The sequence below is a fragment of the Ceratotherium simum genome, chromosome 19 (genome assembly GCF_057802395.1).
Source record: "Ceratotherium simum simum isolate JZ-2026a chromosome 19, ASM5780239v1, whole genome shotgun sequence".
NCBI classification, from domain to species: Eukaryota; Metazoa; Chordata; class Mammalia; order Perissodactyla; family Rhinocerotidae; genus Ceratotherium; species Ceratotherium simum.
Window position 1 is genome coordinate 5,183,744 of NC_141918.1, and position 26,176 is coordinate 5,209,919.

General features: G+C 33.8%; 1 protein-coding gene across 2 annotated transcripts in view; it reads right to left on the reverse strand.

Annotated features, from left to right (window-relative positions):
- Positions 1-26,176, reverse strand: part of PHIP (PHIP subunit of CUL4-Ring ligase complex) — a 127,651-nt gene that overhangs the window by 66,184 nt on the left and 35,291 nt on the right. For both annotated transcript variants that reach the window (XM_087443798.1, XM_087443797.1), the window contains exons 8-15: positions 18,734-18,955; positions 18,341-18,441; positions 12,671-12,741; positions 11,158-11,258; positions 11,024-11,064; positions 10,175-10,273; positions 9,240-9,393; positions 8,674-8,808 (exon numbers count right to left, since the gene is read on the reverse strand). In XM_087443798.1, coding sequence (XP_087299924.1) covers positions 8,674-8,808; positions 9,240-9,393; positions 10,175-10,273; positions 11,024-11,064; positions 11,158-11,258; positions 12,671-12,741; positions 18,341-18,441; positions 18,734-18,955 — 924 coding nt within the window. The remainder of the gene's footprint in view (positions 1-8,673; positions 8,809-9,239; positions 9,394-10,174; positions 10,274-11,023; positions 11,065-11,157; positions 11,259-12,670; positions 12,742-18,340; positions 18,442-18,733; positions 18,956-26,176) is intronic.

Genomic DNA, 26,176 nt, shown 5'->3' on the forward strand with positions numbered 1-26,176 from the left:
ATAGAAAAACATATTTAGCAATTATGATAAAGAAGTTATTCTGTTTTGTTTTTTAAAGCAAGAGATGAAAGGATCAGACAAGTTAAAATAATGACTCCTTTGTAGGAAAATTCTCATACTGACTAAAGAAATTTAGAAATATTTCCAAGAAATGAGTGGTACAATCTTGTTAGAGCTTTATACTGAATTTGAAAAAAATGAAATCAATACAACAAGTGAGTTAAGAGCTTTCACGATGATAGAACTGGCATATTTAATGAAGAATACTAGTACCTTTTTCAAGGCAGAATACCATCCACAACTTCTAATATAATTTTTGTGAAGTGGAATGATGATAAATAATTAAAGGAGACAGAGGAATGAGGCCTAAGATCTGACAGACCAGACCTCTTCTCTAGCAATGGGCAAATCACCTAATCTCTCTGTGAAATTATAGAGATAATTTAAATGATCACAAGAGTCCTACCCAGTTCTAAAGTCCTAACATCTGATATTCAGAAGGCTTTTTGGAAGAACTAGACAAATCTGGAAATGAGGTATGCTAAAAGCACTAGAATATGGATAAAAATTATAAGGTCTAAATTATTATCAATCATGAAGAACATAAATACAGCTGAATATGAGAAGTATGTAGGTCTAGAGGAACTCAACACAAATCAAGGTTAAAAATATGGGCTATCTTATGCAAAATCATCCTCTTATGGAATTATTCCAAGTCTATGACCAGGGTTAATTTTTGTCTCATTGATTTTTTAAAATGAACCATTGATTAGAAGGGAACATCTTACCTAGAAAATGCTCCACAACTTAAAATTATGAATCTTTTGAGATACCTTAAGAATTTTATGAGATAGACTCATATCCCAAGAATAAAACAGCTGAGAAATGGAATTTATGCTAAGGAATACCCTTAAAAAGTCCTTCCTGATGTATAAAGAACCTTTAAGGTTTATCAACCTGGGGGAAAATAAACTTAATTTAAGAATGCACAGGGCCGGCCCGGTGGCTTAGCGGTTAAGTGCGCGCACTCCGCTGCTGGCGGCCCGGGTTCGGATCCCGGGCGCGCACCAACGCACCGCTTTTCCGGCCATGCTGAGGCCGCGTCCCACATACAGCAACTAGAAGGATGTGAAACTATGATGTACAACTAACTACGGGGCTTTGGGGGAAAATAAATAAAAATTATTAAAAAAAAAAAGAATGTACACTAGATACTGAAGACAGACACTGTCATACATATGATTAAAATATGCTTTGGCCACCTTCTAATTATTATGATAGTTAACAACATAAACAAACATATATCTGAAGGGAAGCTATCCATACTCCAGTAGTCCAGGTGTCATCAAATTACTTTAGATCATTACTGAATCAATGAAAATTGAAAATTCTTTAATTTTTGGTAACATTATTACATATGAATTGAAGACGGCTATTTAAAATACGTGGTATCAAGATAAATAAATTTATATAAAAAAGGAAACTGCCGTAACTGGCTTAAAAGTGACTCTGAAGAATCAACTTTAATTTTCATCAAAAGAAAAATGTTACCAAAATAAATAACTCATCTTGAAAAATATAACAGCATTTTGTTCACCCATATTCTGATTTCTCTGACGGCAACAATACTATTAATCAAGTCCTCCTTGAAATTTATTCTCCCCCTTTGGGCTCTCTGACATGATAGTACCATGGTGTCTTCCTAATATACTCTCTAGATATTGTGATCTCTTCCCCATTCTGCTAAATATGACTACTCCTAAAAAGTTCAGTTTTAAGCCCTCTACACTGCCCTCTCTGTCTCCAAGAGGAGGTAAACACCATTCTACTACATGGAAGACTTCAACATTTCTTTCTCTCTACTCTGAGCCCCTCTATGTATTCTATCTCCAAGTGCTCACTGGCCATTTCCACATAGATAGCACAGCAGTTCACACAAAATATATAAAAATGAACCAAAAAAAAAATCAGTTTCCTTCACATCTTTCATATTTCCATTAATAATATCATTATCAAGATCACCAAGGCTTAATACTCTCAACACATTTATTAAATCCTCTATCACTCTCCAGCTCTAATCCTTCTTTCAGTCACAAAATACCAACTCCTATATATATATTTTTTTCTTTCATAAATTTCCTACTACCTACCCCTATAATTTTTCATTATGATTTCACTGATGAAAAGTGGTTCTCCTCCCACCCTTCCAATTTCATACCTGAAATACTACTACTGGTAACCAAACTATTATTCTCTTAAGTTTCTGGAATATAAAGTAATTCATCAAAATTCCCACTATGTTAGCTATTCTTTATGCTTAAAAAATAATGAGGCCATCATTAATCTACCTCAATTTATGCTTTTCATCTTATCACCCATTTTTAAAAATCTATTCCAGATGAACTTTCTAAATTACTCTATGAACATGTCTTAGTATTTGTTACTTGGTTATTTATAATATTCCTCTTATTTACAAAATTAGTTATCTTTCTCAACTGACTCAATTCTTATTTATCTTTCAAGGTATAGTTCCAATTCTTCCCCCTCAACAAAACTTTCTCTGACCATCCACCCTGAAGTGATCCCTACATCTTCAGATATAGCAATGATCTTTTCCCATATGCCACGCTATTTGAAACTATCAATACTTATCTTTTCAGGTGTATTTTATCTCCCCAACTTAATTGCAAGCTGGCTAAAAACAAGGACCATGTCTTACTCTTCCCCCGTGGTCCCCATATCTTGTGCTTACGCACAAAATAAGCCATCAAATATCTGCTAATCAAAACATCTTCACCTGTATGCTTACATTCTGTATAATTTTACATACTTTCCCTTCTAACTGTCAAATCTCAAATACCCTTGTGATAGATAGTGACTCGTGGAGCATGTCAAAGAATTACTACATAAAAGCAATTCATTTAATAGTGTGACAAGCTAGAGAGACAAACTCACACTCATGGCAACAAATTTTAAGACATGTCTTTGATATCAAGATATACAGTCACGCGCCACATAACGACGTTTCAGTCAGTGGCGCACAGCATATATGACTGTGGTTCTGTAAGATATTAGCACCATCCAGCCTAGGTGTGTAGGAGGCTATACCATCTAGGTTTATGTAAGTACACTCTCTGACGTTCACATGACAAAATCATCTAACACATTTCTCAGAACATAGCCCCATTGCTAAGCGATGCATGACTGTAGATGAGAAAAAAGATAGAACCTACAGAACCCCAGAAACCTGAAAGAAAGTGACGATAACTGAAGTTTATAATCAGAAGATGGAAGGTCATTCCTTACTCAGAGAGGCTGAAACAAGGACTGGAAGCATCAAAGAATCCTTTTAACACACATGCTGCAGATAGATGACATCTTGTTAGATGACAACAGATAGAGAATGAAATAGATGGAAGGAAGGAAGGAAAAAGAGAAAGAGAGAGAGAGATTCTGAAATCTTGATTCACAAGAGAACGTGATATGAGATATACGTATTTTGAGCTTCTCTTTCTCCCTTTCCTAGATACACGCAGCTACAATTGTCCAAAACTAAAATAGAGGTCACACTGAGAACATGTTCATGTCAGAAGTATGCATGTGCAGAAATTCTGAGTGGTGGATTGGCAGCCTCTGCTCGTTTGGAACGTTGCAAGGAGAAATACATTGTTCTGGATTAGTGGACACTGGAACATTTTTTAAAATCTCAAGTAAAACAAAGGTTAACAATTACAAAAATAAGGAAAAATTTAATTAAATAAAAATTATTTGGAATTTACCCATGAAACAACAAAAGTAAAGCAAAAATCAAATTCAGTAAAATCGCTTTCTAGAAGGAGACATACTGTACTCTTCAATTAAAATCAAAACCAGACAAGAGGCAACAAACTAGTTTTGAATAACATGACAGAAATAGAAAGATATGGAGAGAGAGTCACAGACACAGCTAGAACAACAGATACAGAGGAAAGAAAGAGAGCAGGAAAGATGAGGGAAAAATACCCGAGACATGAGGAAAGCTGCTAACGTAAGGTCTACAAATCTCACTCCAAAAATCTTTTCTTTAATAATCAAATGGCCTAGTACTAAGAAATTTGAAAGTTTACCTTTCCAAATTAATTCAGTATTCATTTAGTTAAACATGTAGTTAAAACTTAGCTATACTGTGATAATTTAAGGAAAAAAAGGCTATAAAACAACTTTATATTTAGAAACATTTATGCTTATGTTAAACTTCTAAACTTGCCTAACTCTTTCAGGGAATGGGAATGTTACAAAGGCCCTCAACTTCAGTTCAGCGAGTTTGCACACATTTTCAAAGTTATGTCTGGGAATAATTTATCTGCCTCTTAGCATTTAATTGGAGTTTAGAGCCTTTAATCTTAGTTTAGAACAACTCTTGTCAAAACAAAGCTATACTGATGTTTACCTCCTGCCACTACCAAAGACAAAAATGTGGACTTCTAAACTATATGCGAAAAGTTTGGAATATTCTTAATATACACTATCTGCCTTCAATAAAATACCAAATATACTCTACTTTTGCCCTGAATACTCAAGTTATACAAGGATTGTTCAGCTGAAACATGAATAATTAACATAGTTTTTAGAAAAATGTAGATAAGTAAAGCTTAAGGCCTAGAATTTAGGGTTTTTTTTTAAAAAAAGAATAAAGTTGTCTTATGTTCATAATCCTCTACAACATTCTCTTTAGCTTCTTTCTCTGGTTCATAAAAAAAGGCTCAAGTTTTCTACCTTATATACTATGCTTTTCCAACAAATGCTTTTAAAACTTTAAGCTTATTTTTAGTTAAAGATGAGACAACAGGGGAAAGAAGAGGGGGAGTACAAAGAACATGTAATGTCTATTCCATTTCATGCCGTGTTCCATCACTTCACTTGTCATATACTTCTTATAAGTAACAAAACCAAACCCAACCCCCAACCACTGTTATCATTCAGATCCTCTATATTTTTTTTTCCTGAGGAGGACTGGCCCTGAGCTAACATCTGTTGCCAATCTTCCTCTATTTTGTACGTGAGCCACCACCACAGCATGGCCACTGACAAGTGGTGTAGGTCTGCGCCCAGGAACCGAACCCAGGCCGCTGAAGCACAGCACACTGAACTGAACCTCTAGGCCAACAGGGCTAGCTCCAGATCCTCTATTAAGAAGAAAGCTAGCAATAATAAAATAAAAATAAGGCCATCACTTTTTCTAGACTATGCCACTAGCAAGTTGAGAATATATTTATAAGATTTTTAAAATGAAATAAATTAAGGCATTATGTAAGTATACAAGGAATTAAATATCTTTATCTCAATTCTCAATCTCAAACCTTTTTGTTTACAAACTTAGGAGGTCCTAAAATAAAGCATAAGATTTTTTAAAAGTGTAAGTCATGGCTTGATACAGGGAAAAAAAGGAATTAGATTATTTATCTGAATGATGAATATCAGCACAATATTAAAATATTAATGTCTCATATTTTAAACTTATTAAATTTATCAAAATGTAATTAATGTACATCAACATGGGCATTTAAAAAATTCAACCTTGTATATTTGAAAGCCTTTTTGATGATATAACATTTTTGACTATTTCTAAAATTTCAAAAAAGAAGTTTAATTTCTATAATAGGTAAGAAAAGTGTAGTACAATGGTGATTAATATAAAATTATTTGTTACATGATTACCTTTTGCAAAGGTAGTGTAAATTTCAAGTGGAAAATTTGATTATCATAAAAAGAAGGACCAATATTAAAGCAGTATTCTCAAAATATACTTGACAAAAACCTGTATTTTAAAAAATTTGTATATCAAATTTTTGTTCTTTAATATGGCTCAGTTTACATTCCTTATTTTCCGGCCACAGGTTTCACGGTCAATTTACTTATTCATGTTATAAGCTTCTATTTTAAAACACATAAAAAATATTATTTAATAATACTTCATCTAAACTTTCACCATTTCTAGTCTAAAAATGGAGTATTCCACTAGAATTATTCATCCTTAAATCCTCCAAGGCACTTTAGTCCTCTAAAAGGTGCTCAAAAAATATTTACTAAATTGAACTTATGATTGCTAGTACAATTTAATATCAGGATTGAATTTGTAATTGATTAACTTTTATGGTATTTTAGTAACTCAAAAACTTACTGATTAGCTACACAGAGCCAAGTAGTTCTAACTATAGCCAAAACTCAACATTCATGATAGTGGACAGTACACACAAACTTCTACTCCTCCCTCAAACTGTTTTTATTTTCTTAATAGCAATGCTGGATGCTTGATCTTCCATCTGTCCATAGATAAAACGAACAATGAAATGAACAGAAAAATGAAGAGCAAAACGTTAAGGCACTTAGATAACTTATAAAAATTAAGAGACAGAAAAAAAATCATCAAGCTAAATTAGAAGATCTCAAAACATCTACCCAGAGTTAATACCATTATGAAAACATTTTGCCCCTGGACATATCGCTAACTGGGTATAATTAGAAGTTAGCTGTGCAATGACCAACCATAACTAGAGTCATCATTAAGAAAATTTTAGCAATGGACAAAAAACATGGGTTTAACCCTCAAGTGGCTGTATAACAGCTGTGTGATCTAGGTAAACCTGGGCAAAGCACTTCATCTCTGTTCTGTGTCTCCACTCATAAAACCAGTAATAATAAAATCTACACTGATTATTTTACAAGGTTTTCATGAGACCCAAAGGAGGTAATATGTAGAAGTATTTTGGAAGCCATTGAATACCATGCAAAAAATTCAAGAGAGTATCTTTATTTAAATGAGTTGAAGGGTAGCTCATTTTCTAGTTTTATCAATGTAGGATATAATCTTTAGTCTGTGTTTTGTTTTTCTCAGTTTGAAGATTCTATGGATACTATCCAATTCTAATTATTACATACGTTTATTTCTTCTGCCCTTTAGAGGCTTCTCTACCTCTTATCCATAAAAACCAGAAAAATTTCCGTATCTAAAACTCTTATTAAACAGTAAATAATTTTTACAGCAATAACGTAACTTGATCCCTTAGCTAATTTCAAAGAGTATACAATATAATATGGCTGACTTCAACTCCTGGTTCTATCACTAATTTGTAATGGTCTAAGAGCAAATCACTTCAGTCTCAAGGTGCTGCAATTTTTGTATCTACTGATAAGGTGGAATATTAGTGTGACTGACTTACCTGATGAGGAAAAATTCACCTTTATAACTTAAAGGTGAAAGTAGTATTCAAGTATGAGAGAAAACTTTCCCTCCAAACACTGTACTAATGCCCTCTGAAAATATAAAATTACTAAATAAAGTCACTAATGTATGTATAGGCCACAAACTGTTTTCTTTTGAGGCTATAAAGACAAATTGAGAAATGACTAATTCCCTTATTCAACAGAGATATTCCAAAAGGGAACAAACCAGAAATACAAGGAAAGAAAAGAAGAAAAGAAAACGTTCTTTACCAGCATATTTAAGGATTTTCTTTTTTAAAAATCTTCTCTATACACATAATCACTAAGGAAATCCATCCACCACTAACAATTGTACCCAAATAATTAAGTCTTAATAGAAAAATAAGAACTTGACAAATCTTATTTCTTAGCTTATGTACAACAGTAAGGCATATCCACACAGACAGCTCAAGTTAATTCCTTCTCTAACAAAAATTCTTTTTATCTTCTGCTTACTCCTCCCTCAAATTGCTTTTATTAATTACTTCTTACTACATAGAAGTAACTTTACTATGATCACCAATCAAGCATAGTATCACTTTCATGAAATTATTTTCACAAACCATTATATTTCACAAATGATTGTTTTGTGAAATCATTTCTTTTGCAAAATAATTCTGACCACAATTAACTACATTGTTTTATGATTACTAAATATTTCTGTAATTGACTTTTTAAAGAATCTAAACATGTCAAAATAGTAAACACATGTTTTTCTTTTCATTTTTTTTGTTGAAAGGTATCCCTGATATATAGAAAGTAGATTAAAAAAAGTGACTGGATATACAGCAGTATTTGAGGAGCACTTTATACTTCATAGACTGGTTAGAGAGGAATGGAAACACTGCACAATAAGCTGTGTTGATATTAAAACACTGCAATTCAAACAGCAAAATATGCTAAGAATCTATATAAGAAATGAAATGTAGAGGGAAAGGGCTTAAACGCAAATAAATATCTAACATACTATAACTTGATAAAAGGCAAGAATGCCTGATTCTCTGGCTTTAATGTTAAAATGGATGTATCTGAATCAAATTCTGTTGCACTAAAGGACTGGTATGAAGTACAATAACACAATATAAATATTTATTTATAATGTCCTCACATGGTTTTTCTAACTTTTTTCTTATCTATACTGTATCTTCATCCTTGTGAGCTTCTCCAAGTTTCACTGTTAAAATGATTTTAAAAACTAGTTATCACTAACTAAACCAGTTTTCACAACACACATGTAACTGTAATATGCGCAATTTTCTTTTAAATTTAACATCTAAATAAAAGTGTGGAATAAATAACTCTTTTTTGAAACAAAGTCAAAACAATGTCTGAATCAATTCTTAAATGGATTTCCTTTGTGACATGCAGAGTACCTGCGTCAAAAAGTCCCCAAATTTTTAACAGCTCTAAAATGAAGAGACTGATAATTACCATATTGAAGTAAGATCGAATTTTGACTCCTCTTGCCAGATCCCACACTATCACATTTCCATCATGACCAGCAGAAAAGAGAACTCTCGGATCGAACGGGTGTGGCTCAAGAACAAATACCTCATCTTCATGACCCTGAAACATTTTTGAAGTGGCAAAGAATTATAAGTATTAAAAAGGAAAAAGAAAATTCAAACACTAAAATGACAACATTTCTATAATTTCAGTTTTAAGAATTATTAAAGTAGCAAACATCTTCAAATTTATCGATGTATAATAACAACGCTGAGCTAATATCACTGTCCAGGGCTTTGCTATCACTTGGTGAAACCTGAGAATACTACTGATGCAGCCCTACATACTAAAAATCAGCAGAGATCTATAGTTCCAAGCCAAACCCGTTTAACTGCATTTTTAAATTATTTCCAATCTCCCACAAAGACCTGTCACCCATCTAGCAAGTAAGAATTTTTAGCTAACATAAAAGACTTTATTCCTCAATGAAAATATTCCACTCTACAATCAGCTTCAGTTATACCAAATAAAAATTAGTCTTTTTTTCTCACCATCAGGACATGAATTAGTTGACCGGTATAAGAATTCCAAACTTTCAAAGTCATGTTGTTAACTGCAGTTATAACTGTATTGTCATGTCGATCCCACGCTACCATAGTTACTTTCATTTTCGTGATTTTATCTTCTATTCCTTGAAGGTTTTGGCTGAAAGTGATGGAGGGCAGTATTTGTTTACACTGATGTTATTTATTAAAATACCAGTATGACAAAAACCTAAAGGCATTTTCCTATAATTTATATTTATTAACATGGATAACCATCACTTAACAGTAAGAAGAGTTTGAATCAACAAAGAACGATGGCAAAAATCATTGCACTGAGTAAGCAAACCCAGGATTCCAGCACTCCTAAGCCCTTAGTAACAGATGCCCTAAGGTAAAGATCACTGCTTTAACCCTATCTAGATCCAGGAGGTCTGTGCCATGCTGCTCACTCTCCATCTTTTACTCTTGCTGACATACCCTGCTAACTGTTTTGTTCTCCCATCCATCTGAGACTACTACACACAAATAGAGAAAAATGATTATTACAATCAAAATAACCGTTACAAGGTGTAATATAATTTCTCTTGTCTGGAGAAAATCATTGGATATACCACAACATCCCTCTGTGGACAGATGGAACACTATAATATGTTCCACTTCCTGAAAAAACTAGTAAAACTTACAACTATTTTTACAGTACTATATCATGCCCTTAACAAAACTGAAGAAAAAAAACTTTAATGCAGCAGATCTTCTCATATATGGCAAAGATTCACTTCATAAAAACCAATGCCTTTCACCTCTAGTTATTACAGAAAAGTAATCCTTTAACATGGGTTATGACATATGCTTTTATAGGCTGAGGGTCACACCAACTTGTAATACAGCATACTTTAAATGCTTGTCTATGTCAATGTAATAATTCAAATATGATTTCTTACCCTGCTGGACGAGTAGCCATATCCAACAAAATACTCTTCCATTCTCTCCGTTTAAACTGCCAAATACGTGCTGTCCCATCACGACTCCCACTCACAAACCTGTATTAAAGGAGCCCACCCCCCAAAGAAAAATCAAAGGTGCTTTTATCAAAATGTACTTCCCAGAGTCATGTTTTTAAAAATACTAAGCAAGACAGCACTCATCTTTATGTACACAGGATTCTAATACAATAGAGATTACTCTAAGAGATATTCTCTAGAAATAAGAACTTCTGAAACTTTATACGCTTTTAAAATTTTATACACACACATTCTAATGTGCTGAAAAATAAGATTCAAACGTGCTTCAACGCCACTATTTACTACCTAGAAAAAGAATTGATATTGTCCAATGGAAACGTACCGATTTTCCTCTCAATATTAAAGAACCTGACTTGTTCTACACAAGGTGCTTAGAAATAGCTTTTTTTCATTTTAAACAAAAACATGGGAAAATTTACACAGTGTCATCTAAGTTTATCACCAATAAACAGTTTTGCCTCTAATATTACATTGTGATACATTTCCAATCTCTACTAAAAGTTTCCCTAAACTTTGATACGCGTAAGAAATACACAGGATGGATAAAGGTCTCTATTATTAAACGTGGCCAAATAAACTAACATCATCACAAATAAAACAAAAAGATGTGTCCACATGCATGTGAAGGCTATATTCACTTTTCAGCATAAGTAGTCAAGATCTTTATTTTAGGTGGCTAATTCATACACAATTCTAATTAAAATCTGACTACAAGAATTTTTATTTCATAATTTTAAAATTGGAACTCGACAAAAGTAATTATTTTACCTGTTACTAGTGTTGGAAAACTGGATACTGTCCACTTTGTCCTACACAGAAACAGATAAAAAAGAGGATCCTGAATATAAACTGTTAAGACTCATTTAAATTGTACTCATCTAATTCTTTTCACCAGTACTTACAGTATGAAACTCCAATTCTGATATTTTCTCTGGCTGACCTGATCCAAAAAAATAAACCCTAATAATATGATCTGTGCTTCCTGTAGCCAGAAACATTCCACCTGAGGAACAATAGCAAACATTTATGAGTAAAACACTATTTCAAAATCTCTGAAAATTAGGTGATAAAATGCAAGCAACAATACAATATATACTGAATGATTAATATCTTACTCTCAAACTATTGATATTTACCCAAAGTATAATATATCTAATCTGAATTCAAGAAAGAAGTTTGCTAACACAGCTTTGACTAGAATCAATTTTTCAATATTTACAGAAGTAAAGCTTTCCATTACAAATGATTTCACTAAGTGATTATACAATCCTATGTTAGAATTATCACACCTTCACTAGAAACACCTTTTAACTCTGGTGAAATCCCTCTCTAGCCCCATTTCCCATCTATTAAAATCCTATCAAACTTTTAGGGCCCAACTCCTTCAGTAAGTTGTCTTTATAAACTTTGCAATCAAATGAGCCTGCTTTCCTCTGACTCTCATTAAGAATTTGTCTTGTAGCACATACATTCTACTTGCATTACAGTTATTTGTATATGCAATTTACTCTCTCCTTGGAATCAACACTCTCTCACAGTGTTGAAAACAGTGCTGTATATAATTACATTCAGAGTACTTTGAACACATATATAGTGCCTGTATTTGTGTTATTACTACAAGGAAAACTGTCTTCATGGCAGTAGCAGTGGAAATCTAGCAGTTAGAAAGTTAAAGATATTTGGATATTTAAGATAGCAAAAATAAATTCCTGTCATCAGTCTGCAATCACTGATTTCAGGTACTACTGCTATCCTCAAGTATGAAATGAAAAGATAAAGTCAAACTGGAAAGGAATGTGGAAGGAACTGGTACGAGGAATGTAGTAACTATTAAATCTACTCATGTTTCATTTCATATTCTCATCAATTCACTTCAAATCTCCAGATCATAACTTACTTAAAACGACTCTAATATCCATTCAAAATGCTGCTGCATAAACTCAAAATATAATTGGAATATTAGCACTGCTATACAGCTACTTTTTAAAGAGAAAATAGGAATAATTTGGAGGAAAGTAATTAACAAAGACATACAGATATCAATCAAATTTATTTTACCTGGCTACAGGACACCTCCAAAATTGATGAAAATATAAAACAGATTTAAAATACCTTTTATTCCTATGAGATAAGCCTTCAAAGATCTATTCTTTAAGAGAGTCAATTTTTAAACTATTTATTCTCTCCTACCAGAGCATATGGTCTTCTTAAAGAAAAATCTTAGTTATGTGAGTATATAAACTAAACTCGAGCAAAGCTGAAATATTTCTGAATTAATTTATGATCATCTCCCGGTAAATGTATGAGAATATGATTTATACTATAACAGTAAATATTTTCCAAAATTTAATGTGTTCCACTAGAAGCTATCTAACATACAACTTTAAGTCAACATTAGGGAGAAAAAAATCTTACCAGCACTAAAAGAAGAACAGATCATTTGAACTCCAGGCCGAGGGCGCTCTGTAAATTTTGCAGGTCTTGGACTACAATACAAAAAATAAAAGATCAAAAATATCCCAAAGGGACTAGCAACACCAGAAATCAGCTGTTTCAATAAATAACCACAGAAGAACAAAATTAAATAAGAAGCAACAGATGGCTCCCTTCCTAAAAACAAGTTCCAGGTCATGTGTCATGATCAGCAGATCTTTTGGAAACTTTAGATACCGATTCTGTAGAAGTTCCCGATTACACAACAATCCACACATGAAACAATCCCAAAGCCAGTGTCACACCAAGACATGCAGTTATTAGTCACACTCACTTCTAATCTAATCTAACTAACAGGTTCTCAGTTTTTCATACAGTAGAATAGCAATGCACAAATACACAAGGAAATAAATAATCTGTAAACGTGAACACACTAGCAAAATAGGTGCTGCCTCTATGCCATATGCATACCATTAATAACTAAACTTGTTCAATATTAGACATTGTTAATTAGACTTCTCCCTCTATTCACCTTCTAATGTGACAATATATGTCTTTTAAGACTCCAAAAGGTAAGAATCTTACACTCACCTAGTGGAAACCTGAAGACTATTTGACTCTTATGTGAACTATAACACTCATTCAAAATAGTGATCTATAGAAAACAGATCACACTCAACTATACTTACATTAATTGTGTAATTGTATTACAGGTTATATGTCCTATATTAATACTATCGACATTAAATGTTTAATGTTACAATCAACCATATAAAAGAAAAATTATAGATTTTATATGATACCAGCTCCAATACATGCACAATGTATTTGTAATGTTCCAATACAGTGATTATATTTAAAGCCCTACTAAATATACATTTTCACCTAGTTTTTCTCAGAATTATTAGGGGAGAAAATTCAAAAATAATTAGAGCTTTCCACCAGAGTGCACTGTATAACTTTCACAATCCATGGCAACTGAATATACAATGGTTTCAGTTTTGTGATCATTTAGGGGAAAAAAGTACAAAATATTCGGTATATCAATTATATATTCTGAACAATAGGAATAGTTTTTATTGCTGATATAGAACACAGCAAAAAGTATTTGTTAAAAATTTTTAAATTAATATTTCTGTAAATATTTCTAAAAATTGACATTTATAACAATTTTTCTTAATACTCACAGCCTCTAATATAGCTGAACATAATAGGTACAGTTTAGACAAAGTTAAAACATTCTTAAAACCTAAACATTTATTCAGAGTAAAATTACACTAATTGTAACTTAAATAAATTAATCTGAAATTATAAATGCAAGTAACTTCCATTAATATCTTAAGGATCATAACTCTACATTTTTGTTAATTTTTGGCACAACTGTTATAAATGCCACGTAACCATTTGACTCATAACCAGAATACGCAGTCATATAGACTGCCATTTTAAATGTTTTTAAAGAGAAAAAACATATAAGCATTTTTTTTTAAATTTTTTTTTTGAGGAAGATTAGCCCTGAACTAACATCTGTTGCCAATCCTCCTCTTTTCTGACTGAGGAAGATTGACCCTGGGCTAACATCTGTGCCCATCTTCCTCTACTTTATATGGGACGCCGCCACAGCATGGCTTGATAAATGGTGCACAGGTCCGCACCCGGGATCCGAACCCGTGAACCCCGGGCCACCAAAGCGGAGAGCACGAGCTTAACCGCTATGCCACCGGACCAGCCCTGCCTTTATTTTTATTTTTTAAATGCATATTTGAGGAAATATTTTAAGATGAGGCCTTGGACTCAGACTATCTGAGTTCAATTCCCATTCTGCCACTTATCAGGTGTGTGACCTTAGGCAAGTTAACATTTCTGTACCTCAGTCTCTTCATCTGTAAAACGGGGGTAAAAACAGAACGTATCTCAGAGTTGCTGAGAGAATTAAATGAATTTAATCCATGTAAACTGCTTAGTACTGTGCCCTGCACACTCAGTAAATACTAGCATTACTAGTATTTTAATTAGGTTCAACCAATTCTACATAGTCCATCAATGAGTAATGCTATTTAGTTTGGCACAGTGGTTAAGATGAGGTTCTGAGTGTATACTTCAGTATCCGCCTCAGTTTTCTCCTCTATCTGTCCTGAAGATAATAATTGTAACTTCCTCACAAGGTTGTCATAAAGATTAAAGAGATAACAAATGTAAAGTGCTTAATACCAGCTTGGCAGACTAAGTGCTTAATAAAAATTTGTAGTCATCATTATTACCTGCATATTTTAGGATTCCAGTTCTCACCTTACATATAATCTAAATATGCTCAGACAGCTTCCCCCTACTCTCACATCTCTCGAGCTGGCTTCCGAGCCAGCCAGCCACTCAGATTACTCATCTGAGAAGCAGCATCTTTACTGTAGAAGTTGTTACCATAACACATAAACTCTGTATAAAAGTAAATTTATCAAGAGATATGGGTTTCCAAAACAGGTTTCATTTACTGATAGAATTGATTCTTTCAGTTAAATTCAGATTGAGCTGCTGAAGTCACTTCCCCAGCAGATTATACAAAAGCATTACAGCTCAACATAATTTTTACCTTTGATTAGTAATTAAAGTCTATATGATATAAATCTGGTAACAATCTATGTCCTGCCAAGTTATTTGGCAGTTATCAACCATGTGTAAATACATAAAGAAAAACAGGTCTCCCAAAGCCTATATCTAAAAGAAAATTACTCTTGTTTTTATGCTTGACTCTGGCTTAAAAGTTCTTAAGGGCCAATTGTAACAACAAATAGAAAAGAATACTACTTATAAATAACTAGAAAAACTTGTATGTCCAAATGCAGGAAAATCACTAAGCAAAGTATGGAACAACAACACAGTGGAATATAATGCAGCTATTAAATTATCATAAATGCCTAAGATAAAATGTTAAGGAAAAAAACAGAAGAAAATTACATACATGTTCCTACTTATATCTACATAAAAAAACAAAACACATTTGTGTGGAAAAAAAATTGTTAGGGTAGTGGGTTTATGGGTGAATCTATGTCAAGGTTCTGAAAAAAAATCATTTATGTGGAATAACTCACTTCTCAAGGATCTGGATAAATATTACTGTACTTAGTAATATAATCCTCAAGAAGCACAAAGTGGGAGTTCAATTTTGTAAAACCATTTTTGTTCCTATGCTAATTTGAAGATTACTAATCACTTTTTCTTCTCTACAAAAACAAGACACGAAAAGACAAAGCTATCCCAATCAGATCCATAAGGTGGTAAAAAATACTCAAGGGAAAACAACAATTAACTATTGCTATTGTCCATACGCATCAGTAAAATATTTCACTTCAACTTTTATCTAAATGTCTATAGAAAGCCTTTAATATTCTAAATAGTAAGAATGAAACTAAAGTGAAATCAATTTGTTTTGGAGTTTCTCCAAAAACTATGTCTTGGACCACAATCCTTTTTTCAAACAAAGTACAGTTTGGTTTATTCTGTTACTCAAGCTGCCATAGGCCCCTAATGCCTTGCCATAAGAGGCACTCTCCAGGGATGTTCATACACATGAAGTTTATCTAAACACTACTATTTTAAAATAACAGAGACATACACATATTTTATGAAATAACTCAACTTGGGTTGATAATTTATAAATAGAAGTCTGAAGTAATTATTAACATATACCTTCTAATCAGAATCACCTTCTACCCTGAGAGCACAGAGCTGGCCATTTCAACACTGTGGAATCACTGGATGCACTACCTCTCCATTCATAGACTGTCTATGGGATAAACACAGCACTTCCTCTCCCCACTACATGCACTTGAGAGATGGCATGGTGTAGACAGCACAAGACCAAATGGCAAAGAAGTGTTCTAGTCCTGGCCTTGCAAATTTTTAAAAACTGTTTTAACTATGGGAAAGTCATTTAACCTTTCTTTGCCTCAGTGCCCTTAATCAAAAGATAATACTGTCCAGCCAATTTGTTTTGATAAGCCAAGAGATTAATATAGGTGAAAGCACAAATGCAAAATGCTATTATGGGGTGGGGGGAGGGTGCATCTATCTACCTTGATGTAGTTCAGTGACAATTTAATGATTCTGTTTTCCTAAATTTCCCTAGATCTACAATAAAATCTGAAGTTTGTACCTGTGGTAACAGAAACAATTACAATTCTTCTAAAGAACAGCCTTAACTCTAAGATCATGTTCTCAGCACCAGAAGGAGCTATGGAGATGAAGCTATACAGCATACAGAAAGGAGTGGTAATAAGACAGGTATATTCTAAGAGAAAGAATTAGGTGAGAGAAAATATTTGCAAACCATATATCCAACAAGGGGTTAATCTCCATAATATATAAAGAACTCACACATCTGAACAATAAAAAAACAAATAACCCGATCAAAAAATGGGCAGAGGGGCCAGCCCGGTGGCACAAGTGGTTAAGTGCGTGCACTCCGCTGCGGCAGTCCCGGGGTCCGCCAGTTCGGATCCCGGGTGCACACTGACGCACCACTTGGCAAGCAATGCTGTGGCGGCGTCCCATATAAAGTGGAGGATTGGCAGATGTTAGCTCAGGGCCGATCTTCCTCACAAAAAAAAAAAAAAAATGAGCAGAGGATATGAACAGACATTTTTCCAAGGAAGACATACAGATGGCCAATAGGCATATGAAAAGATGTTCAACATCACTAATCATGAGGGAAATGCAAATCAAAACTACACTAAGATATCACCTTACACCCGTGAGAATGGCTATAATCACCAAGACAAAAAATAACAAATGTTTGAGAGGTTGTGGAGAAAAGGGAACCCTCATTCATTGCTGGTGGGAACGCAAACTGGTGCAGCCTCTATGGAAAACAGTATGGAGACTCCTCAAAAAATTAAAAATAGAAATATCTTAAGATCCAGCTATCCCACTTTTGGGTATTTATCCAAAGAACTTGAAATCAATAATCCAAAGAGGCTTATGCACCCCTATGTTCATTGCAGCATTATTCACTATAGCCAAGATGTGGAAGCAACCCAAGCGTCCATCAACAGATGACTGGATCAAGAAGATGTGGTATATATACACAATGGAATACTACTCAGCCATTAAAAAAAAAAAGACAAAATCGTCCCATTTGCAACAACAGGGATGGACCTGGAGGGTATTATGTTAAGTGAAATAAGCCAGACAGAGAAAGAAAAACCCTCTATGACCTCTCTCGTATGTGGAGTATAAACTAACACACGGCAGAAAGAACACTTTGGTGGCTACCAGCGGGAAGGGAGTTGGGAGGTGGGCACAAGGGGTGAAGGGGTGCATTTATATGGTGACTGACAAATAATAATGTACAACTGGAATCTCACAATGTTATAAACTATTATGACATCAATAAAAAATTTAAAAAAAAAAAGGAAAGAGCTAGGGCGAGGAAAAAAAACCCCAAACATGTTAACATGAGAAAACTTGATTTGAAGCATGAAAAGAACAAAAAAAAAGCATAAAAATGAAAGAGGTCAGTGAAGAGCCAAAATGAATTTCTGTTATTTACTCAAAAAGAAAAAGTAAATTTATTCCTATTATTGACTACTTTATACTTTTGCAATGTCAACCATTAAATTAAACACATTTATTCTATGAAATAAAAGAGCCACTGACTTTATTTTAAGGGTTCCAGCATCCCACAGCCAAAAACAAATAGTGCCATCTGCCCCAGTAGAAGACAGGTATCTCTTTGAGCCACTGCACAATGGTGAGAACTGAAAAACAATCAAAGGAAAAGAAAAATCTTTACAAGAGGAGTGACACAGTCCAAATAATAAACCCACTTTGTACCATACAAACAGCAACTAACAATAACAGGTTAGAAAACATCCAGAATTGATGAAGGTCATGACTAACATGTTATTTGAAGTCTATATATTTAAAAAGAAAGCAGAAATATTCCCTTGTTGGTTTTAGTTGGCTTCATACAATGAATTATAAAAGTGACTTCTTAAAACTTACTTTGAATTATAACCAAAAGGATTTTATAAGGATTAAAACAATTACCTGTAGTGATGTTATAGATGCACTGTGGCCCTGAAGAACAGCCAAAGGTGCACATGTTCGAAGACACCAGACTCTGATCATTTTATCACAACTTCCAGCTGCTATCATGGTATTCTCATAGTTTACAGCCATGTCTGATATTTCAGCAGCATGTCCTCTTAAAGTGGCTAATAATCGCCCATCATCTGTTGCCCAGATTTTCACAAGACAGTCATCAGAACCCTTAAAATAAGAATGGATATTAATAGAATCAACTCTATAAATTTTCATTCAAATTCTTAATCTTATGATTTCAGATAAAGGAATCATATCTGTATGTCCACTTACCAACAATTCTATTTTGAAGTACTGAAAAGTGTTAATTACTTGTGTTAGGAATTTTCCTCTACACAAAGCTCTTTATTTTACTCAATTAAATTATTCACTCATAAAGAATATCCATGGGCCTACCATCTAACAGGAAAAGTAGGATGTCAGCAATAACTAACATTTACCTATGGTCCCCTACCCCCCATCCATGGTCTATCTGGAATCTTGTGACTGAATCTGAACTTCTGAAGTTAACAAAACAAAATTAGAATTGCAAAACAAATGTAATATACAAGAGTGACTAATCCTATCTACGTTACCATGTCACATAAAAATGAAAGTAAGCTAATTTGGAGCTTTTTCTCCTAGGAAGCTAAAAACATAATACGTATGAGTTTCCCATCATTGATCTTCAGTTAAATACATTGCATATAAAATCACCCAAAGCCAGTTATCAGAAAAAAATTAATTTTATCTGTATGAAGTCAATAAAAATACATAAATTATTTGTTTACTCTGCTACAATAGCATAAGTACGTGAAGAAACAGAGTTTTCTATGAACTCCTATATTTACAAATAGACATTTCAATTTCACATAGCCAAAGTAGAGATTAGAACTTCTAGGCTTTACTTTTATTTTTTTTTTTTCTTCTCTAATTTTCCTTATTCATCTTATAGCTGAAAGTTTATACTCTTTTACCAGCCTCTCCCTATTCCCCCCTATTTTTCATTATTACAACGTTTAACTATACAAAAAAGTAGAGAATATTGTCATTAATTCCACATATCCATTCTTCAGATTCAAAACCCACCAACAGGTTTCAAAGGTTGCATATTAGAACTCTTTACAACCTTCCAACCTAATTCTTAAAAAAAAACATTATACCTGATTTTAGAAATCACTTAAAGGATCTACAAAAGCAAATGATATGGACAAGTTATCTGCTTCATACTGACAACAGATATGACAAATAAATGATCACAAATATAGTACTAACAAAACATGTTAAATGCTGTACCCTAAACAAGAATCTGCCAAATAGCAGGTAGTACACTCTCAACTATAAAACCAGTTCTGATTGAGCTCTGAAGCAAATTCAATAGGTTACCAACCACTAAAGGCTAGTAATAAAACTTAACTTTGGTAAATTATCCACATTAAAATCTGGTATTTCCATCAGGTTTACTTAATCCCAGGCTCTTCGTCTATAAAATGGAGGTTAAATTGGATAATCTCTAAGGTTTCTTTCACCTTTAAACTTCAGTTATTTATGCACTCATTTATCCATGAGCCTTGTGATTAAATATGTGCCAAACACTGGAGATATAAGAATGAGATACAAAGACACAGTATTCCTGTCCTTACAAAGCAAGGTAGAAGAGTGTAAATGCAATAACATGTCCTCAGTGCTATACTGTTAGTCAGAAGAGATTCAAACAAGGGAACAGTCTGTTTTTCCTGAGAGGTGGAGAGGTAGGATCTGCAAAGGAATCCAGAAGCAGCGATACTTGGATAGAGTCTCATGTATGAAGAGGCAATGGAGTGTAGCAGCTTTAGAGCACAGACTCTAGTCTCAAATGTCTGGGTTCATGACCACTTTCTAGAAGTCTAGACCTTGGGCAAGTTAGATAGGCTTCCTGTGCCTCAGTTTTCTTATTTGTACCTACCTCGTGGGGTTGTTGCAAAAACTAAATGAGTAAATGAAGGTGGGGTGCCTGGCACATGGTAAAGGCTATATACAGACTATCTACTACCATTGCTTTTGTTGGTGGTAGTATTCATATTTTAATAATATTATTATTTTAAAAGAACAAATATTCCATATGGCAGTTAGAGAGAAAAGTATGATCCAAAAGCATGAAGACGTCAATGTGAGAAGTTCAGGGAACCGCAAGCAGTCTGTAAGCTAACCTAGAGTGTGAGGTGAAGACACGATGATGAAGTCACAGAAAAACGGTGAAAAACTTTCACGATATACTAAGGAATATGGCACATAATGGTGATCACTTAAGGTTACCAAGCAGGTGAGTATCAGGATCAGATTTATGTTTTCCAAAGATCATCCTGGCATCAGAATGAAGTAGGCTGGAAAGGAGAACAGCTGAAAGTTGTTAAAATAGTACAGGCAGGAGAGAATGAATGATAAAACTGAGATTATTATGGAAGAGAAAGATCAGAAGAGATGGACATAACAGCTGTTTGGGGAATTAAAGGGATGAGGATTATATCACTGTTATCTGTGGGAAGTGAAGAAGGAGCTGTAGTTATGACTTCCAGAAAGCTGGTCTACAATACCAACTGGCACAGGAGAAGTGCACTAGGTATCTGTTGAATAACAAAATGACTTTAAAGTATTTATTTAACTCTCAATTTCTCTAAATTCCACAAATTAAGTCAATTTATTCCCTTCATTTATTTTCTAAAAATTAAGGCAATATTTGGTTCTGAGCTACATTCACAACAAAAATGAAATTTCATGTATGCTGATACAGGTAGAATATATGAAAAAAGTAAAATGACATCACATTATACTTTACAATACTGATACAATTCATTTTGTTCTTATGTATCTGAAAAAGAGTTTGCTTTACATTCTACTATGGAAGATGTTTTACGTATTTTTATGTTAAGAAAAAAACAAAAAACAGCTTTTTGACCAAAATGCCAGCTTTAATGAAACGAACAGTGGCAAGCTGTGATCTAAAATCAGCCTCCAGTGATTTTTCACCAATTAAAATCTGACAAAAAGTCCAACTATATTCCTATTGAGTGTTTTTAGTAATCTCACCAATTTAATATTACTTTACAATTTTGCTCTATTTAGACAAATTTTAAAACAACAACACTATGCATATTTTCCCCCTGTGTGTGTATTATCCCAATTAACCTTTCTTTTCCTCCACTAAATTGCAGGAGAGAAATCTTTGATTGCTCTTTCAGGAAAATCTCTCTTCACTATCCTCTTCCATGACCTACAGAGTAGTGTACTGTCCCCACACTCATCTCTGCTCTGCAGAATTTCAAACAGAACTCTGAAGCATCCTCAAGCAATTTCTATTTCATGTGTCATCACTCGTGATCATTAATTTATTTTAATGAGAACGTGAAACTAAAGATGATCTGACACATTCAACTAAGTTCTTTCAAATGACTATCAGAAATATAAATACAAATAAATAATTGAAAAGGACTGCAAATGAGAAGAAAAATTTACTGGGAAAACGTTTTTAAAAGCACTATAAATATGTTTAAATTGAATGTGGAAGAATAAATTGAAAATTGATAAAATTATTCTTTAAAAAAAAGACTAAAACGTAGGGCATAATTTGAACAAACTTTCTTTCCACAAGCCTACCTCAAATGTAAGTAAGGTCAATAATAAACAAAAAAGTAGGACATTATAGTCTTTCAATCAAAATGTTAAAAAAGAGTTACAGACATTAAAATAAAAGCAATGTTATATAAATGATAAAAGGGATGAGATCAACAACATAGGCATGGGGGTTAGCCTTGGCTAGGAGAGATATCAAGGCCTCTAAGATGTATGAAGAAGAAACAGGTATGGTAGAAATAACAATTTTAAAGTAAACAGCAAAGAAATCAGATGATTCTAATCTTGGCAAGTAAAACAAATATCTAAAAGGAGAAAAGAAGGAAACAAAAGAAGAAACCAAAAAAAGTGAAGAAAGGTTGGAAATACGATGGAATAAGAACACATAAGAAACAAGGAAAAAAAAATCTGTAAACAAAGTGAAAGTCTTGCTAAAATTAGATAGCCTGATTTTAGACAAATCTCAACTGACAAGTTTTTCAGCAAAGCTCCAGTGCCTAGGGGAAAACAAAGTAGTCATTTCTTTCCAACACCATCTAGATGTTGCTGCTAGGACTGGGGAGTGGCAACAGGAGAAAACCTGGGAGTATAAAGTATAAGTAGAAATAAGAAATTAAGCTGGAAAGGCTTTATGTGAGGACAATAACAGAGGGTTTTAAATGCCTGTTAAGGAGTCTGGATTTGATCTAGTGACGTAGCTACTGAAGAATTTTAAGCAGACAAGGCACGTTCACTATAATATTGTAGTCACAATGAGTTTTAAGAAATCCATGAGCTAGGTGCAAAATCAAAAATGGTTTTTTGGAATTCATTTTTAAATCAAATTAAAACATTAAGCTATTGTTTAGTGCCAAGCAAACATAATATAGCAGTAGATCACTAGTTTCACTTTTCAACAGTCATGCTCTACATAATGACATTTCAGTCAACAATGGACAACATATGCAATGGTGGTCTCATAAGATTTGTACCATACAGCCTATGTGTGTAGTAGGCTATACCATCTAGATTTGTGTAAGTACACTCTATGTTGTTCGCACGATGAAATCACCTTATGATGCATTTCTCAGAACATATATATCCCCATTGTTAAGCGACATATAACTATAATGTAAAATTGTCATAATTACTGTGAAAGAGTGCTCATTAATATGTTACTATTTGTCTGTTCGTGTCAAACCCAGCATAAACTGAAAAATATCACAACAAAAAAGAATGTGTAGCTTTAGCTTAAATCCCCAAACAAAACGTGACACCAAATTTACACTTTTTTTTATGTCAAGGCATCTTGTCAACGCAAAGATAAAAGCCAAGGAAGCTGAAAAAGTACCTTATCTCTATCCTAAAAAAACAACAGTATAGATATTATTTGTGAAAAGGTCTGGTAAGAAAGAGTGGGACTTGAACAAAACTGAGATTTGCATAAGCATAAGAATTTAGCTTGAAGGACCCTACAAATTTGCTTATTCCACCACCACACCTAAAGAAGCCACGCACACAATAAAACCACGTACACCTTTAAAACAATCTGCTCTGTAGGCTCAGGACAGAGGAAAAAAACTGAATCAGACATTTACTCCAGGATCACTGTTATTTCTTTTAATACTTTTAAGTAGACAATGGTAATAGTGGCACCAATGACCCTTCCTTCCAGCATGCAACTGTATCTCATACACTGAGAGTAATTTCTATTTTTTTTGTCTATGCAAAGAAGTTCCCATATTTTTTAATCCCTTTTGGAAACTGCAAAGTTTCTTCAAAATAAAAAGTTTGTTTGAGAGGCAAAATCCAAATAAATAAAAACAAATACTGACACTGATAAAGCCTAGGCATTGTCTGGTACACACACCAAGCCTAGGCTTTGGTATTCTGGTAAAGGAAAGTTCCACAGGTCTCTGAACTAAAGCAGAACATAAAGCTTATACCCCGCTAAACTTAATAGCTTCTAGAAGGCAAGTTTTAAAGGGCTTAACTGAACTATTTATAAACTAAAAGCTAGAAGATTAGAGGTGACAACTATGTGAACTCTTCGACGATGAAGAAAGTTCTTTACAGGATGGAGCAGTAAATGACAAAGAATGGTTGACTCCTCCAAGCATAAACCTGCATCCATCTGGAAATAGTACAGCAGTTACTTCTGCTCAGATAACCTTAAAATTAAAAAGAAGATCTGTCAGCCTTTCCCTGCTAAAAGAGAAGCATCAATCGTGCAGACCAACCAAAGATTACTACTTGGACATGAAAATAAAAAATTATGTGATTTTTGAACTTATCTTGGAGAATTTGGCACTCCTTGGCGGAATCAACAAAGAGAATTCTAATTCCTCTTGCTACTACACTACATAGCTTTATAAGTCAGATTTCACCTCTTGATGCCATCAGAACAAACAGAATTAAATGTTAAACACATCAGGTATATTGTCAATGTATACTACAATGTCCTTTTTTTGTTCAAGCTAAAAAGCTGTTCTTTAGGCAGCTAAAAATTGCTTATAGTCTAAATTTAGCTCAATGTTTTTTAAGGAAGAGGTCCTTAATTTTCTTTCTTATCAATCTATCGGACCTCTATTTCATTTCCCTTACAAATTACCCTAAACTTTAGTGTCAATCATTTCAACACGTGTCCAATTTTCTCACTCCCTTGTCCACCTAAACCACCACTGGAAAAAGCTTTCAAATCTATCTACACAAGAACCTTGGTGATAAATGTGCAAGGTCTTAGGATACCAAAGACATACAAAAAGAAATACTGGTTAGTCTATTACTGAACTCTTATTCCCCTTAATGACAACAGTGTCCTCTCTCACAGGAATCTTTCATCGGTCAATCAAGATTTACTATCCTAAAGCCTTATCCTATCATTTTTTCAGATGATTTTCAAAGCATTCATTAGTCAGTGTGTTCCATTAGGCTACTGTGTTCCAGTGGAATGAGGGAACACCCAGTCGCCATCTCACTTGATGAAGTAATATGAACAGTGAACACATTTGTACTCGACTGCCACTTGAGGTGATAATCATAAAAATACAAGGAAATTTTAAATAACGGTGCCTTCATATCTTTGCATTTCTTATCACAAGGTAACATTTTGGAATCTGTAACTTCAAATCACCAGAAAAAAATTACAAATGAGACTATAAGTTTGGCACAACTAGCAAACTATACTACATACGTAGTACACATCAACATTTTTAGACTCTTGGTAAGACCATCTAAAATAATACAGTGATGATTTTCTTCCCTTTATTTACGCATCTTCAACTAAAGGAAAATAACTGAAAACAGCTTCCTCTTCACACATCATTCCTGTTCCCCAAATCAAATGCTCTTAAAAGCAGAAATTAAATGTTTAGAACAGGCACTAAAAATTTTTTCCATACAGGGCCAGATAATAATTATCTTAGATTTTTCAGTCATAACTACTCAACTCCGCCAGTCTCTGTCCTAACTATTCAAATCTGCTGTTGTAGTACAAAAGCAACCATCGACAACACGTAAATCACTGAGCACACCTGTGTTTGAATAAAATCATATCTACAAACACGAGTGGCAGGCTGGACTTGACCCCCCAGTAGTGGCTTGCTAAGCCCTGGTCAGAGCGCTGCTCTTCCAACTCTTTCTCTACCACTCCACTAACCTCATGTGACAGCAACAGCACACTATCTCAGTCCATTTTCCCTCAAAAATTCTCGGAGATTATATACCTAATTCAAATCAAAACACACACAATGCTCCATAAAACAACAAACAAATGCTTATCATCCCTATCATCCCATATCAAGAAAGAATTCTCACAAGGTA